Below are 15851 nucleotides of genomic sequence, written 5' to 3'. Positions count from 1 at the left end.
ACAAAATAATCATAATTCAAACTCAAATTCCATAAAACTAGGGTTAGATATGAACAAAATAATTATTATCTATTCGTTAATCTCAAAATACCGAGCGACACCTTTTAAAAAGGTCAATATCTCCTTATATAAAATATCACTCGTTTTGCTGGCTGATCTTAAGTTTTATATACGTGCACTACTATAACCAGTGATAAGTGTCATATTTCTTTAACAACATGAGTCATGCTTTAGCTTAATCACAAATTATTTGAAGTCATTATGTTGTCGTTATCATAATGAAAGGGATGTGCCATTTATATCATAATTAACATTATCGTCAGCTAAAAGCGTATTCACAAAACTTATCATTGAAAAGCCACACCTTATGTAATGAAGTGCGAAGTGTGCAATTAATATTTCAGTCTCCTGTTCGTTACATTTTTCAATAGCTTTTAATCAATATCTATCTAAGGCTTTGTGTTCAGTTTGACGAAATTGGCCATGTTCATACTTTAATGTTGTGATATTTTAATTTTCGGCACAAAAAACTCGTACAGACAGAAGTTTGAAACATTTAACCATTTCTGAATTCCTGGATTTTTACTTTATTAGATAAAGTTCCTGAACACTTTGTACATTATCAAGGTTTCCTGTATTTCTTTTTTTATTTTATAAATACTTTGCCCTCGTTAATCAAAACGAGTTTGAATTAAGACAAACATGTCGGGATTCTCTGTTCTTGTTGTTGTTGTTGTCGTCGTTGTTAATCTTGGTGATTAACCGTTATGTGAACCCGATATCACCTGAAATATTCACCATTACAAAGAAAACAAACGACATAGGTATATTGCACATTTATTCCCATTTTTGGTAAAAAGCTTATATGTAAATACATTTTCAAAATGATAATGGTGGTTATACTATTGCGCTTTCTCACAAACCAAAATCAAATCCACTCTTGAAAATGACATCTCATGATCACATACTGTTTAGCTCTAGCTCGGTCAACATATTTGGGTAATGGTTTTATACTTTTTAGTACATGTATGATATTACAATACATCAAACATCATAGTAGTGTAAACCGCTTATTGAAAGCGGTCTTAATAACGGGGTGGTTTTCATACTGAGTTGCAACAGATTAACCATTGACCATCGAGACCCGTTCCAGTACAACAGATCTGTGTGTTCAAATGCATTCGTTTTATTGGTATACTTAAATGTATTCAGTAAAACAAATTGAAGGAGGAGAGAGATAACAAAAAACAAAAAATAAAGAACTTACTCAATAAATTACCTGTTTCTGGCTTACCTTCAATAACATTTGTCTGACAACTTTTATCAGTAGATGCGTTCGTTACTGCCGAACTTTCAAATTAGTTTGGTGTGCAAAGACGTAAGTTATGGCTATATCCTAACGTGAATATACTAATCATATACATTACTAGATGTAATGGAATGAGGTCATAATTAACAGTGATATGGAGTACCTGGGCCTCAATCAAATACGTATCCTTACATATGAACACATTGTACATACAAATCCACTTTCATGATACGGAATATCACTCTACAAGTTATAATTACAGAAAAAAAACAGTCAGTTGGTTGTAAAGTAGAGCTACTTACAAACTCAATTTGAGTTACCTCCCTTGACGTATTTTCAAACTTTCCATGTTTGTATGATATAAAAAGCATTTAAAATCAGACGTTTCTTGGTCGTAATTGTATAGAATAATAGTTTTGGATTTTAAGACAACTGTAATATGAATATAGTAGGACGTGTCAGAAATAAACAATGTGAAGAATTGATCAGTTGAAATTTATTTCTTTTCTCGTATTATTTTCGTGACCTCTTTAATTATGCAGCTTAACCATTCAAAACAATGCCATATTAACTGCTAACGTTGACAGTGTAAATGAAATCGACATTTCATGAATTAATAAGAACATTTCCCTAAAAGAGAATATGAAAATACATATGGATCGGAAAGAATAAATAAGTGACAATATTGCAGGCGATGAAAAGAATTGTATAAATTGGTAAAAAATAGAATTATACAAAAAGACGTTAAACTCGGTTCAGCAGAAAATAAATAACAAATAGTGAAAAGCTGCTAATTCTCCACCTTCTTTGTATTCGGAAATTCGATTTGTTACATGATTACGTCAGGTATTTTGTTCTATACATTTTTGGTTAAACGGCGATCACTGCAAAATACCAATTATTGAATTAATATAAATATGATAAATCTATTTATATCAAACACTTAGTCCAACACCAAATCTGTGTATCTAAATATTACATTATACCTTACATCATATTAGAAAACCTACCTAAGATTATAGTACACTTTGAATCATTAACGTCACAGCTTGCATGATATACCTTCATAAAACAAAATTATTTTAATAATCGATATAGGCAATATCTAGACATCCCAATAATTCATATTTTACCAAAGTCGGTGCCACATCAAGGACAATTAGCAACATGCCAAACATAAGTAATCAAACAATCGATAAGAATAATGTTTATATAATATTCTTCACGTAAACCCGAACACAAATGTCTATTCAATTACTTACAATGTATAATATAACTGGGATCACAACTTTAGTGCTCTAGCTGTCTTGCTTTGGTGATCAATTAACTCAACAGTAATGTAGACAAACCATACTTTATGATATTATGAATGAATACCTTTTAATCTTCTGATAATCTAGTTTCATGAATGCTGGAATGGATATATTTTATACCACACATACAGCACTATCTAAATAATATCAACAACAGAAAAATGAAATAAAAATGTTCGCTTCGCTAGCTTCGTTAGTTAAGCTTAATAAAATACACCTTTTTTGGCAAATTATCTTATCTCGTATACATATACAGGCAGCTGTTTATCACAGTGTCTATCGCAACATACACAAATTTCTCGTCTATACACCATTGTCATATATGATATCAAACGCCAACATAGCTCACCACGTAACCAATTTAGAGTCGTTTTGTTTTTCAGTTAATACCAATATCTGTAACCTCCATATTCCATGTTTAGCTGTCATATCGTCGCCCTTGTAAGACAGAAAGAAAATCGTTTCCAGATGATATTTTCCTTGTAAGTTATCCATTTAGCAACTCTATTTTTCAACGACACCCATGCAATCACCATGTAGTCTCAGTTACAAAATTATATATCGGAAGAAGAAAAGAAACACCATGTTCCTGGTGTTCGAAATATGAGAGTGTGTTATTGATTTTTTTATGTTTAATAGTTAAAAGGCTTTCTAAACGGTTCATTAGATCGCCTACATTTTCTTTCCATTATCATGTGTCGTAGCAATGTATAACATTTACTGCAATGTTTCCTTAAGAAACATGATAACAACACTTTTCACGTCATTTGAATTATGTCCATCTGTCTGTACGTTATTTTAATCTCCTGATCTCGTGTACGTATTTCCTTCTATTACATTAGCCCTTTTCTGTTGCATTTGTGTTTGCGATCCTTAATTGTTCCAATGAGTTTCATGATTGTGTTGTCAGCCATCGAGGAAGTTATCTTCACCAATGAACCTGTACTTATTGTGCACCATTTTAGGGGACAGGAGAAGAATTATCTCTCGTATCATCACACTCATTGCAGACCGCCCTTAAGTCGTAAGTTACAGGGCAATTGCTCGAAATTCTATGGGCAAGGATCGTATCGGGGCTGAATTCAATTCAATGAGGTTAAAGATATTTTTCTTTTACGATATCAACATATGTTCCTCCATCCGATACTTTACAGTCATAGTCAATAACAGTGAGGGCTTGACCCCACGATGAATGTTCTGTTTCGCCAGTCTTGTAAAGCTTGATTTGGACATTGGTTTTCATGGTGACGCCATGGTCAAACTGAAAGTAGGTCAATAGATATTATAATTAGAGCATAAAGATATAAAGAAATATTGTTCAATTGTAACAATGCCGGATGAATGGTATTAGAATAGGTTACCATGGGACTTTGTCATTTCTTTAGTCATAGCTACAGCTACATTTCGATTGATCAAGCTTTACATGAGATTGTTTTGGACGTCAACAAAGCAATTTGAATCAAAAGAATCATAACTACTCTAACATTAAGTTGCAGACATTCTGGTGACACGTGTTCGATAGCAATAGTCAAATATTTCCAACGGAAGAAGATTTTATTCTCAATAGAATTCATATAAAGAATAGAGATTCTCTTCTTTTCCACAAAGGCGGACTTAATAATCCCTATCTGAATCGAGTATAAGATTTGTATTTGGAAGGAATTGTCGAAGAAAATCACTACGTTTCTTCGTAAATATCAATATTTGGTTATTGAAACTATAAATGTTCGCATTCCACTCAAAAAGATAAATAAATAAAAAAAATCATTTCTAATCAGTTTTGCTTTCTATATATGTTCTTTGTATATTAAACGTACCAACGTTGTCCTTGAGAATTTAAAGTAATTAGATTGCAGAGACATCAAAATTAAAACTTTCAATAAAAAATATAAACGAAATTTTGTACAAAGTTATTAAAACTGAACTCAAACTAAAGTAAAAACTAAGAAAGCGTTTGTGTTTTTCCCTTGCTATCTGAAATATCTGGGATATTCATCGTACTAATAAAAGTCTTAACTGGAACGAATTTGATAGCAATGTAACATTTCTCATCAAATTTATAGCTATGAATCCGTTACATCTTTTATGTACAAGCTGGCGAATACCGTCCATTATGCACATACATAAACACAGAAACAATAAGAACACTAAGAATATTCAAAACGATAGGTATTTCAATTCGTTTTATTGATGATATTTCATTAAACCCTTTTATTATTCTGTTATCATCTGAAAACAAAAACTTTATAAAATTACACTTTTCTGATATAGATATAACCTTCTCTGATTTGTATTCCCTTTCCTCTATTTGAACATTATACCCAACTTCCTCGAACTCGCGCTGCTTGAATATTAATATATCCCTATTCGTCGAACTGTTTTTATGGCCCTGACCGTGCTATTTCATATTCCTTGCTAGTAAATCCCGAACTCATCGAACCGTTTTTCATCGAATATCACGCATTCCACATTCATCCTCTCTAATGCATAAAATATAGTATTTCAATATTCAGTGATCGGCCTAATACATTTTCGACTTAAATTAAGATATTACCTCGAACAAAAACGGGAGGTCTTTCCTCTTGCCTCGGTTGTGAGTGTCAAAGTTCACAGTACTAAACTTCGCTTTGTAGTACATCGCATCTTCTTCAAATGACTTTGTAGGTGTGTCAGGTACAAACTCAGTCCTTTCACCATGCACCACTACACCCCTATAAGACAAAGCATGAACAGAATTACAAGAGGAAACGAACAAACAATTATCTGAAAGAAAGAGAGAGAGGAGGGAAGAGATTTGATGTCGCTGAATATATTGTGGTAGCTTCCATACATATCGAGTCTGGATGTTATCTGAAAGATTGCTTAGAATATCTTCACTCAACAACTTAAAATCATGCCTTCCAGATGTATCGCAACAATTTACCATCATACAATGTGACAAGACTACTTGACCTACGTCCTCGGAGTATTGAGTTCTATTATTGGAATTCGTTTTTGCATTTTTACCTGATGGTATAATTCAAGGAACAATTATTATGGATAGGGTTCGCCATATTTCCAGTCACATTCTTGTTTTACTTTAGAGACCATGTTGTATAAAGGTCGGGATTTAAATCTAACACCAAAAGCTCAATAGTCTCAATATTGTCCAAAAATACAACCAAGATAAGAGTGTGAAAACGTGATATTGAAACAGGATGCTGCTTTGGTTAGCAAGTATTCCATTGTCGAATTCCCTGTGTGATTTCAATTCGTATGAATATAAATCACTGTCTGATGTTGCTGTAAATAACGAACTCACCAAACCACACATTATTGTCATTAAATCTTTATTACATTTACAATTTCTGTAGCATTGTCAGCTTGAATTTTATTTCATATACTTCTGTAGAATAACAATTGAATAGATAATAAATCTATCTTTTCAGAAACTAGTCATTTTTTGTCAACAAATCATAATGATACAGGTAGAGACAAAACGTTTAGGTTATAAAAACGATCATTGTGTATCAAAGTGACTTATTGGTTAAGCTGAACGTACCATACAAGTGGTATCATTCATCCTGATATCGATTTGCTAACATCATTTTTAGCTGAGTGCAAAAAATAATTAACTAAAAAATTAAAAATATGTCACCCCAAATATTTTGAAAAAAAAACGAAAAAGGAAAGACACGATTTAGGAACAAAGATAAAATCAATGAATTGAAAGAATATATTTCAAATCCATTCAGGCGTGGTATATCTAGATCTATAAATAAAACGTTGTCGCAGTCAAATATTATTTCTATCCTCCAGTCTAAAAGGAATAGTGTACTGATGGCTTCCACAGTTATATTCTAAAGAAAACCAACGTTCTCAAACTTATTCTGATACCATGATTAAGCTCTGTAGTCGGTACCTTACATGCCAAACGCTCAAAAATCAAATAACCACTGAAATGTGTATTTGTGCAGTATATAAGAGTAGGTATTGTTCTATTTTAGGTAAAATATTAAAAGGGAAAGGACTATTGACGTTTTACACAGGGACAGTTCCAGACATACTCGATTCTCTTACAGAAGGGAGTTATTTCAGCCATCCATCAAACGTTGTGTGTAGAGAAACAACACAAGCAATTTCAATGCGGTAAGGCAACATTGACGGTGTCTACCAAATCACATTTCCAATAATTGTATACAGCATCTATACGACACAGTATGTTTTACCGAAGTTAATGTTACTACATATCTGGGCTTACTTATACAAATATAAATGGGTATTTCCCTTTAAAAAGCATAACAAATATACAAATATAAATGGGTATTTCCCTTTAAAAAGCATAACTATTATTCCGACTAAACTGACTGACTTCGAGGATGTTTAAAAGCAATAGAGGCAATCATGGTTGATAGTAAATCTGTGAAAGATAAATCGATAAAGAAATCGATTATTTTTGTTCAACGTAGGTATTGATTTTCTGACATTTCACAGACACAGTGTAGATCTTACTGCATCATCAATGTCATTGTTGCCACTAATGATATATGTTATGTGTTTTATATGTGCAAACTGATTGAGTGTGTATTTTTGTGGATGTTGGAAGCGATTGTGTGTGTGTACGCTACATTTTATGTTGTCTGTGAGGATGTATGTCAGTATGTGTGTTGAGGAGATGGATTATTGTGTGTGGGTATGTGGAGGGTGTTGTTTAATGCCGTATAGTTTATGTACGTTGATAATAAAACATCGCATTTCTTTCTTTTCCTGTTTAGCGATTGCATTTTTGGTCGTGTGTCTCTTGTTGGTTTAAAGTAGCACATATAGCAAGCAAGAGTGTGCGTTACTGCCTTCATTTAATGTGTAATCTCTTTAACTTACAATGTGTATAGTACAATGAAGTTTACTAGGTAATGAATGAAAATTTAGGAGTTTAAAATCGTGTTAGTGTTCGATCATTATTGCTTATATTTTGCGGTCGTTACATTAATCTAAAAGTACGTGAAACCTTACAAAATCGCCAATATACTTATACAGAATTCGAATACACTACAAACTTGTTTCAAAATTAATAAAATTCTATTCACTATACTAGTACATTTTCATGGGGTTAAATTTTTTTGTTTTTTTGCTTTTTTTTTGTTTTTTGTTTTGTTTTGTTTCGTTTTTGTTTTGTTTTGTTTGTTTTTTTTTATTTTGTTTTGTTTTTTGTTTTTTTTTCGAAAAGGTCTTTTCATGGGAGCTGTATCTCCTATGTTAATCATCCATAGACTTACCAAATACTGAAAGTTTTAGCATTTCACTTATTAATGGACGTACGAATTCATGAATTTAGGCTTACCCTCAAAATGAGCGAAACAAATATCCCCTCGCAAAAAAAAAAAAAAAAAAAATCTACAAAAAAAAAAAAAAAAAAAACTAATTCTCTGCCAAATAGGCTTTCCAGCTTATCACTGTATCATCTTCATTAAAGTTCCACTCTCTCAAAGTATTTCTGGGAGATAATAATGATACTAAAGAGATAAATCAGTTGTTTGTTATTGATTTCGTTATTATTCATCATGTGAAATGGACAACTGTTCAAACACTTTAACAAAGGAACGGACATGAAAGGAAAATTAATTACTTTTAGTTGTACAATTTTAAAGCGATGAAAACAAAAAAGTTCAAAGTAAAACGTAAACTGATGAAGACTGAAAAAAGTAACACGAAGGTGTAGATAAGAATTTCCTATATCGGTGCAAGCATGACGAATGTGGTACGCTGAAATATATTGGTATTGTCCTAATGTTCAGCATACATTGATGTATTAGACAAGCTGTGCTGGGTTTGTAATCACAATTTACGTCTGCTTTGAACCTTTACAAGTTTACCAATCGCAAAAGACAATGTCGGTCAATAGATCGATCGATCGATCGCCGTGTTCGAGCATCTCATATGCTATTTCTATTTAAAAGCAAGTGTTTCTCTACATTCAATATCTAATCATAAAATTGCTTCTTGCCACCGAATAAAAGTACAAACTCCTACAACGATGTCAAAAGCTACTTGATGCATCTATACCAATGGTTAACCAGTTTCAATAAGAAGTATTGCACCACGAAGGAATGCCGAGTGAAGATAAGGCTTGGAGCCATATGAATAATTGACACATCTCGTGTTACATCATGATAACACTGAAGGAACACCTAACTGGGTATCGACCGTTTTGCTCACTACAAGTGTACACGCTGCTATGTAGTTGTATCTTTTACATTACACTTACGTACAAACACAAAGTTGTTTTACAATGTCTATCGATACACTCTACCGCCAGACGCAATCAAGTTCACGGGGGTTATACAACACACTTCTCCAAAGAGCTGCTCTAAATTGAACATATATTTGTTATGCTGTGTTCCTTTCTTCTGTTCTGTTTACTGTTTACCAATAGAGCAAAAATGCGAATCAACCATTCTGATAATTGTAATCATGTGATAGCGAGCATTGATTTTCATAGGCGTTGCTGTTTCATTCATAAATATAACCTTTACGATGCCGCTTAAATCTTTACAACATATAATTACCAACTGGAAGTAATCCTCTGTAAGTTTTAAGGAACAAACAGACATTTTTGTTTCAGCTAAGCATATAAAGGTCTTTGGAACAACTGGTTCTAGTTTGTTATGAACAGTAAGCACGTCACCATCCGAATACGAAAAGGGATGTTTATAGAAAATTAGATAAATTGTATCTATAAGATCAGGTTATATTTCCATCCTTGAAAAAGCATAAGATTTTCAAAGTACCAGATTATCCTAGAGTCTATGACAACGTCGGATGAATGCGGTCTTTGAATCTGAAGAAGATAGATTACAAATAAACTGTCGTATTTTATTTGTTTCATAAGTATGTATGAATTATACACGACATAATCATAATCTATACTCAAATTCAATAAAACTGGGATAAAATATGAATAAAAGAAAATTTGACACGGAGACTCCAGAAAATTTTGGTTTGTGTTCCACAAATGTGTAGGTAGTTTGTGTAAATTTGTTTTATGGTTACAAAAAATCAATATGATGATGCATTGTAACTATGAATTTAAAAGCAAGAGAATGAACGATATCACTGTTTCATAAGTCCGACTTTGTGGAGAAAAAGTGTATCAAACAAAAAGTGTATGAAATGCTTCTTATACTATCTTTTCATTTATTTCGAGTACTGATTTTTAACATTGGTCGCTTTTCGTTAAGAATGCATTATTATTAAAAGAAAATAACCAAGATCACGGAAGAGGAAATGCTTTCATTTAATACTCGTTATTTTGTTATATCCTATTCCATACAATATAATTCAATGGCATACGAAAACTTGTAGCGACTAAAACTCCAATGAGATAGGTAGATCAACATATCTATTTATATATAACCACTATTAAGGTCAGTTTCATCATCAGCGATTTGATTTCTTAAATAAATTGGAATTTAAAGGTTAATGAAATCTTAATCATTAGCGAAATAACTTAAGCGACTACATATTTACTTTTACCAAATTTTATGCAAAGGTTAAGGACGAAAATAGTTAAGTTTGTGCTGTTCGGCTTTAAGGTCAAGGTTAATTCTAAAATCAAATTTGTTGAAGAAAAGATCCAAGAGTTGGTCCTCCAATCAATAATATCATAATAGTCGAATCGTGAGCTCACTACTTGCCGTCTCATGGGATTGCATCTAACTAGTTCTCAATACGTTGGAATCCTCGTTATTTGCAAAGAGGTTAAATTGCTGATGTTTTCATTTTTATTGCATAACGATACTGGTAAAGCAGCGGTGACTCATTCAGACCATTGTGGACATACGTGGTTCTTGTCTGCCTGGATACAGTTATGGTTTGCAGGTGTGTTCTTTATTGATTTTTCTGTTTTCCCGTTTTAGCAAATGATAATTTTTGTTATTATAGGAAATCGATTCTTTGTATGTAGTCATTAATAACCATTGCTTCTTGTTTGTCAAGTACAATAACGTTGTTAAAATCCATTTCTTTATTGATTGTTCTGACACGAATATTTGATCGGTTAATTTCTCTTCAGATTGCCAATACAACCTATATCGAATTTAAAAATAAACATGTACAAACATGGTGACAGCTGTCCAGATGTAAAACCAGATTTAAACATACAACATACAACTTTAGTAATGCGTTCTCATATCAAATATATCTCTGATGTGAAAATGACGATCGTAATTATAGATGGATGAATATACATTAAACATCAAAATGTTGTTGTAACTATTGTTGTTGCTGTTATTGTTCATTCTATTTTATGGCAATATTCACAGTAAGTACATCACCAAAAATAAAATTTATATTAGGATCACAGAAATTAAGAATTACGATAAAATTAAAAATCACAATTAGTCTTTTTCCTTAATGTAAGTAAAATCACTTCAGCTCTTTAAGTGTAAATTGACATGCTATTGCTTGGCGTAGTAGTGTAGTGTATATAAGCTTTCAATATAACATACTAACATGTTCGGAGTAGGGTCACTTGATTCCTTAAATTTGACCTAAAGGTCAAGCTTATTATATAGACTGTTTACGACACCGAGACTTATAAACCAAGTGTGTGTTCATGCATAGCAAAGAGTGTAAACATAGTACTGAATGGCAGACTAGAGCGTTTCCACTATTCACCAACAGAAAATGTTCCTAGCTGAACTGACCTAGTTTTGTAGTGCAGACTACAGTAGTACATATATATATATATATTCTTGTCTGTGTAAAAATAGCGCCCAAGGCCAATTTACTAAAGCAGTGGAAATACGTCTACCGTGTGTATACCCCAACAAAACATTCCATTCAGCCATTTACTATATATCATTGATGTTACACGCCTTTAATTGATATATAACCAAACGAAAATCGAGAGTTGGTACCGTCATCACGAAAGGTGCATGTGGTGAAATGAAAGTAGAAAGAACTTACCGTAGTATCATTGATGGTCTGATTGTTAACTTAATCCAATATTCAGTGTTTACATTCAATTTGACTGTCTGAGATTTAGAAAATCTCTCTCCGTCCTGTTTATGATAAACCGGTTCGTCATTTTCCTGCTTCCTCAGTGACATGGAAATCTTATAATTTTTCGCCATTTGTTCAATGTTTTAAAATAAACTCACATGTTATAAAAAAAGAACTCTTCTTTCAGCAGAACGCCCCCTTGTCGTCTGCTAGACGTATTCAGTTTAGCTGCGTTATCAAATGTCGTATGCTCATATCCAATGCTAACATGGATGCCTAGTGAAGGAGCACATAATCAGAAAATATCGCCTTGGAAATGTCGACGTCTTGACCTCACATGACCTCTCTGTTGTAAACTAATTCTAATTAGTATACAAGGGACGGTATGCAGTTAAGTGGTCGGCGATCAATATATCTGGATTAATCACGAATATCGAACACGCATGCGTAAACATCAACTGTAATAGTCATGCCGGGGCTATGAGAGTGGAACATTAATGAAGATGTCGCCTGTCATTGCCATGTCAGTTCGTCACCAATCAATATAACAGTCATGTTATGGTTACAGGCCGCTGTCGGCCAAACCGTTCCTAGCTGAATCGCGAGGCAATCCATAAAAAACACTTGCATTCATATCATTCAATGACTATTTGACTACATGTAAAACAATATGAAGACGCCTGTGCCATAAACAACCTGTAATCGTTCCCGATTTTAATATAATACAAATTGTTGATATAAAAGCCTGTCTTTTTTTCAGAAATCTCTCGTTGTTCAGACGACATAGCTGCCCATGTGACCAGACGTGGTAGTCGCTTTCAATTACATATTAAAATAACGTTATATTGTTTGTACCAAATACAAATAAAGTGCATCACAATTGGCGTCTCTATATGCTAAAGTCTAGTTGACTTCATGGTATTATTTACACTCTTAATGGTATATACTTTCGGGGGAGGTGGGGGGAGGGGGGTAGGGGGCGGGGTTAGTAAATTAATATCGTAATATTAATATATCTTATCTGTATTACTTATCACACACATAATCAATAATTGCCGAATTAATTTCTCGTGCACACGTAACTTAATCATGAAATGTAGATAGCTATGCCGTCGGAGACGGTTTACTTGCTATTGATACTACAATTTTCATGACATCTCATGGTGGAATTAAATTCTTTATATCATTTGTAAGGATATAAAATGTCTTGTTTATCACAGAAACAGTATGACATAGTTTCATCCCCGATTTAGAACCAATCTTTAGAATATTTTAAAATCGATGTTGATCATGAAACAAAAAGTCAAGGAGACAGAAATTAATATCTGCTGTGTCTATTGTTCAGTCATGTTATTTGAAAAGAATAATTTAAACATGAGATGTCTGGTTAATTGTTATTGTCTTTCTACATACTATGCTATATGTAATAATTGTCTGTCAAGAAAAGTCGTTTACTATCCCTAGGAGTAAAATGGCATTTAAGAAAGCGTTTATCTCGAAAATTACTATCTAATGTTTCTTCTATGGCATATTTCAAATATCCAAAGAAAAAATTCATCATAGTTAAATGTCTTAAAACTATTGAAATGATATACTTGCACAAACATGCTGGTATATTTAAGATACGTGATATTTTGTATAAGATAAAGAATGTGTTTATTACTTAATTTGACCATATAAACTTTTATTTGAAACGATTTTTGCTTATGACCTTTAAACACAATGCCTACTATTCTGAAGTCCAAATTCAGTGATCTTAGCAAATACCTTAATCGCAAAACATACGTTTCATTCGAGGTATTAAGCTTATCGCAACTGCGTTTGCCTGAAAATAGGCACTGAGACATTCAAGAATAGATTTGAAACAAGTAACTTGTTAAGGATTTCCTTTACTGTTCCCTTCATCTTTAAATCTTCGTCCTAGATAAGACCGTCTATAATAAGATGATCGAATGGTGCATACTGTCAAACCTAATACTTCAAATACTTTCGAATAGCTATTGTTTGTTTTAGTGAATCTTTGTCAAATGTTCATCTGCTGATGACTTTGGGGACGCAACACATCACACGGAATAACTTCGCATTGGAGAAAACAATTGATATTTCATATAATATTTCAGTATCTTGTGGCACGTTTGTAAGATTTTTGCAGGTTACAGGAAAAGTAAAGGTTTAAACTAATATAAAATACAACAATTGCTTATAGGCTGTACAAGTGTGACAATTGCATCTTTTATGCATGGAAAATGATAGTGCAAAATATTAGATAGCATTCTTAAAAGAAATATATGTTTTATCAGGATCTATACCTTTGGAAAATATCAATATAGATAAAAGAAGACGAGTTATTATATTTTCTATATTAAAGCTGGTGCACACTTCTAACTTAACCAGAAACCGCTGGCATACATCACTTATAAAACAATATCAAATGGTCTTCACTGTAGAATGATATCACACACAGAGAACAGATTTCACTTGTTTGTCTACATGTGGGAACATTTATACATAGATAATCTCTTCACATCATAATGAGACAATTACACCATGTTCGCAAGATGATATCAGACTGATAACGGCCATATAACATTCGTAACTAGATACCAATCAGGTGTCTTGTTAAGGACAGAGCCTCCAGTGTTGTATATATCGCTGCATGTGGCTACTCGTGCTGGCAGCTGTGACACGTACATGTCCCGCAGGGGAAAGCAAAACGTCTATGATATAACATTATTTGTATTATATTCGACGGGTTTTCGTCCGTATTTAGTAATAACACTTCCGTTGTTACCACTAAGATCATACAAAATAAACTATATTCCTGTGGTTTATCAATTTTCTGTCATAAACGTTTTATTATTGCGTTTTTGCTGCAGTACATTTTAACCGGTCCATATATTATCAGAGTCAATGTTTACTTCGGAAAGGGGATGGAAGGATCACTTCGGAATTTCTCTAATGACCTTTTAAACATTTTTCTATTGTTGCTCACATTAGTGTTGTTGTAACTGTTCCCATTTAATACGATGTCGTGACATTTTGTTTCTGATAAAAGTTTGTCAGTGAAACGGAAGGTAGTTTGAATGTATTTCCCCGTTAATGAATCATGCATACGCTGGAGTACGGACGCCACTATGTACCTCGGTCCGTCTATTTCGGACGAGGATTTGTATTGAATGTATTTCCCCGTTAATGAATCATGCATACGCTGGAGTACGGACGCCACTATGTACCTCGGTCCGTCTATTTCGGACGAGGATTTGTATTGAATGTATTTCCCCGTTAATGAATCATGCATACGCTGGAGTACGGACGCCACTATGTACCTCGGTCCGTCTATTTCGGACGAGGATTTGTATTGAATGTATTTCCCCGTTAATGAATCATGCATACGCTGGAGTACGGACGCCACTATGTACCTCGGTCCGTCTATTTCGGACGAGGATTTGTATTGAATGTATTTCCCCGTTAATGAATCATGCATACGCTGGAGTACGGACGCCACTATGTACCTCGGTCCGTCTATTTCGGACGAGGATTTGTATTGAATGTATTTCCCCGTTAATGAATCATGCATACGCTGGAGTACGGACGCCACTATGTACCTCGGTCCGTCTGAGTATTACACTCTTTAGTAGTTGAACGTTCAAAAACGTTTCGGCAAAGGTCAGCGTGATTTCTTTTCAACTAACGATCTGCCGAAAAGTGAGTTCCATTCTCCAGATAACACGAAATAATCAAATTATACCCGAATATGTTACTGCACGTTAGGAAAAGAGTAAATCGCATCGGTCGGAGGCAATAGATTTGTCCAGTGAAGATCTAGTGGTAATTATAGATAAGTACCGTTATATTGAAATATCACATATATAATTATGTATACACAAATTAAAAAGGCAATTTGAATGTAAGCGATTGTTTGAAAACAATTTTTGGTATTTTAATGATGCAAAAACTGTATTGTGCTTTCGAAGTCCAATTTGGGTTTATTTGGAAAATATTACGGTTACATATTGTTTGGAAATCACGTCAATGTAAAATATGTCAAGATATTGGAGCGAGTTTAACGGGCAAAAAAAAACCTTACCTGTTTAAGAGTGCACTAATGTCTCTTAATACTGAGCTGCAGACGTGTATGAGGTAAAATGCGAGAAGTTTTTGAGATAAATAGTAACATTTAAGACAACAGAGCAAACAACTTTCCAGAGATGTGAAAATATTAATATTAGATGCATGGATCTCAAGGT

The 15851-nt window shown here is 33.3% G+C and overlaps 1 protein-coding gene across 1 annotated transcript; it reads right to left on the bottom strand.

The window, feature by feature from the left end:
* Positions 1–825: 825 nt before the first annotated feature.
* Positions 826–11974, bottom strand: LOC132562938 (CB1 cannabinoid receptor-interacting protein 1-like). The gene is made up of 3 exons (XM_060227713.1): positions 11569–11974; positions 5177–5333; positions 826–3883 (listed from the first exon to the last, which is right to left on the bottom strand). Exons 1-3 carry the CDS (start codon positions 11733–11735, stop codon positions 3719–3721), a joined length of 489 nt encoding a protein of 162 aa, XP_060083696.1. The 5' UTR covers positions 11736–11974; the 3' UTR covers positions 826–3718.
* Between the last annotated feature and the right edge of the window lie 3877 nt (positions 11975–15851).

This window comes from Ylistrum balloti, unplaced genomic scaffold, assembly GCF_031769215.1.
Source record: "Ylistrum balloti isolate Yb309-2 unplaced genomic scaffold, AGI_CSIRO_Ybal_v1 Utg371552, whole genome shotgun sequence".
Lineage (NCBI taxonomy): Eukaryota > Metazoa > Mollusca > Bivalvia > Pectinida > Pectinidae > Ylistrum > Ylistrum balloti.
This window is presented reverse-complemented; position numbering and strand designations above follow the sequence as displayed.

Coding starts and splice junctions, on each gene's coding strand:
- LOC132562938 (XM_060227713.1), bottom strand. CDS start 11,735: ATGGCGAAAAATTATAAGATTTCCATGTCACTGAGGAAGCAGGAAAAT. Junction 5,334..11,568: donor AGACCATCAATGATACTACG/GTAAGTTCTTTC, acceptor TTTGTCTTATAG/GGGTGTAGTGGTGCATGGTG. Junction 3,884..5,176: donor ACCTCCCGTTTTTGTTCGAG/GTAATATCTTAA, acceptor ACCTACTTTCAG/TTTGACCATGGCGTCACCAT.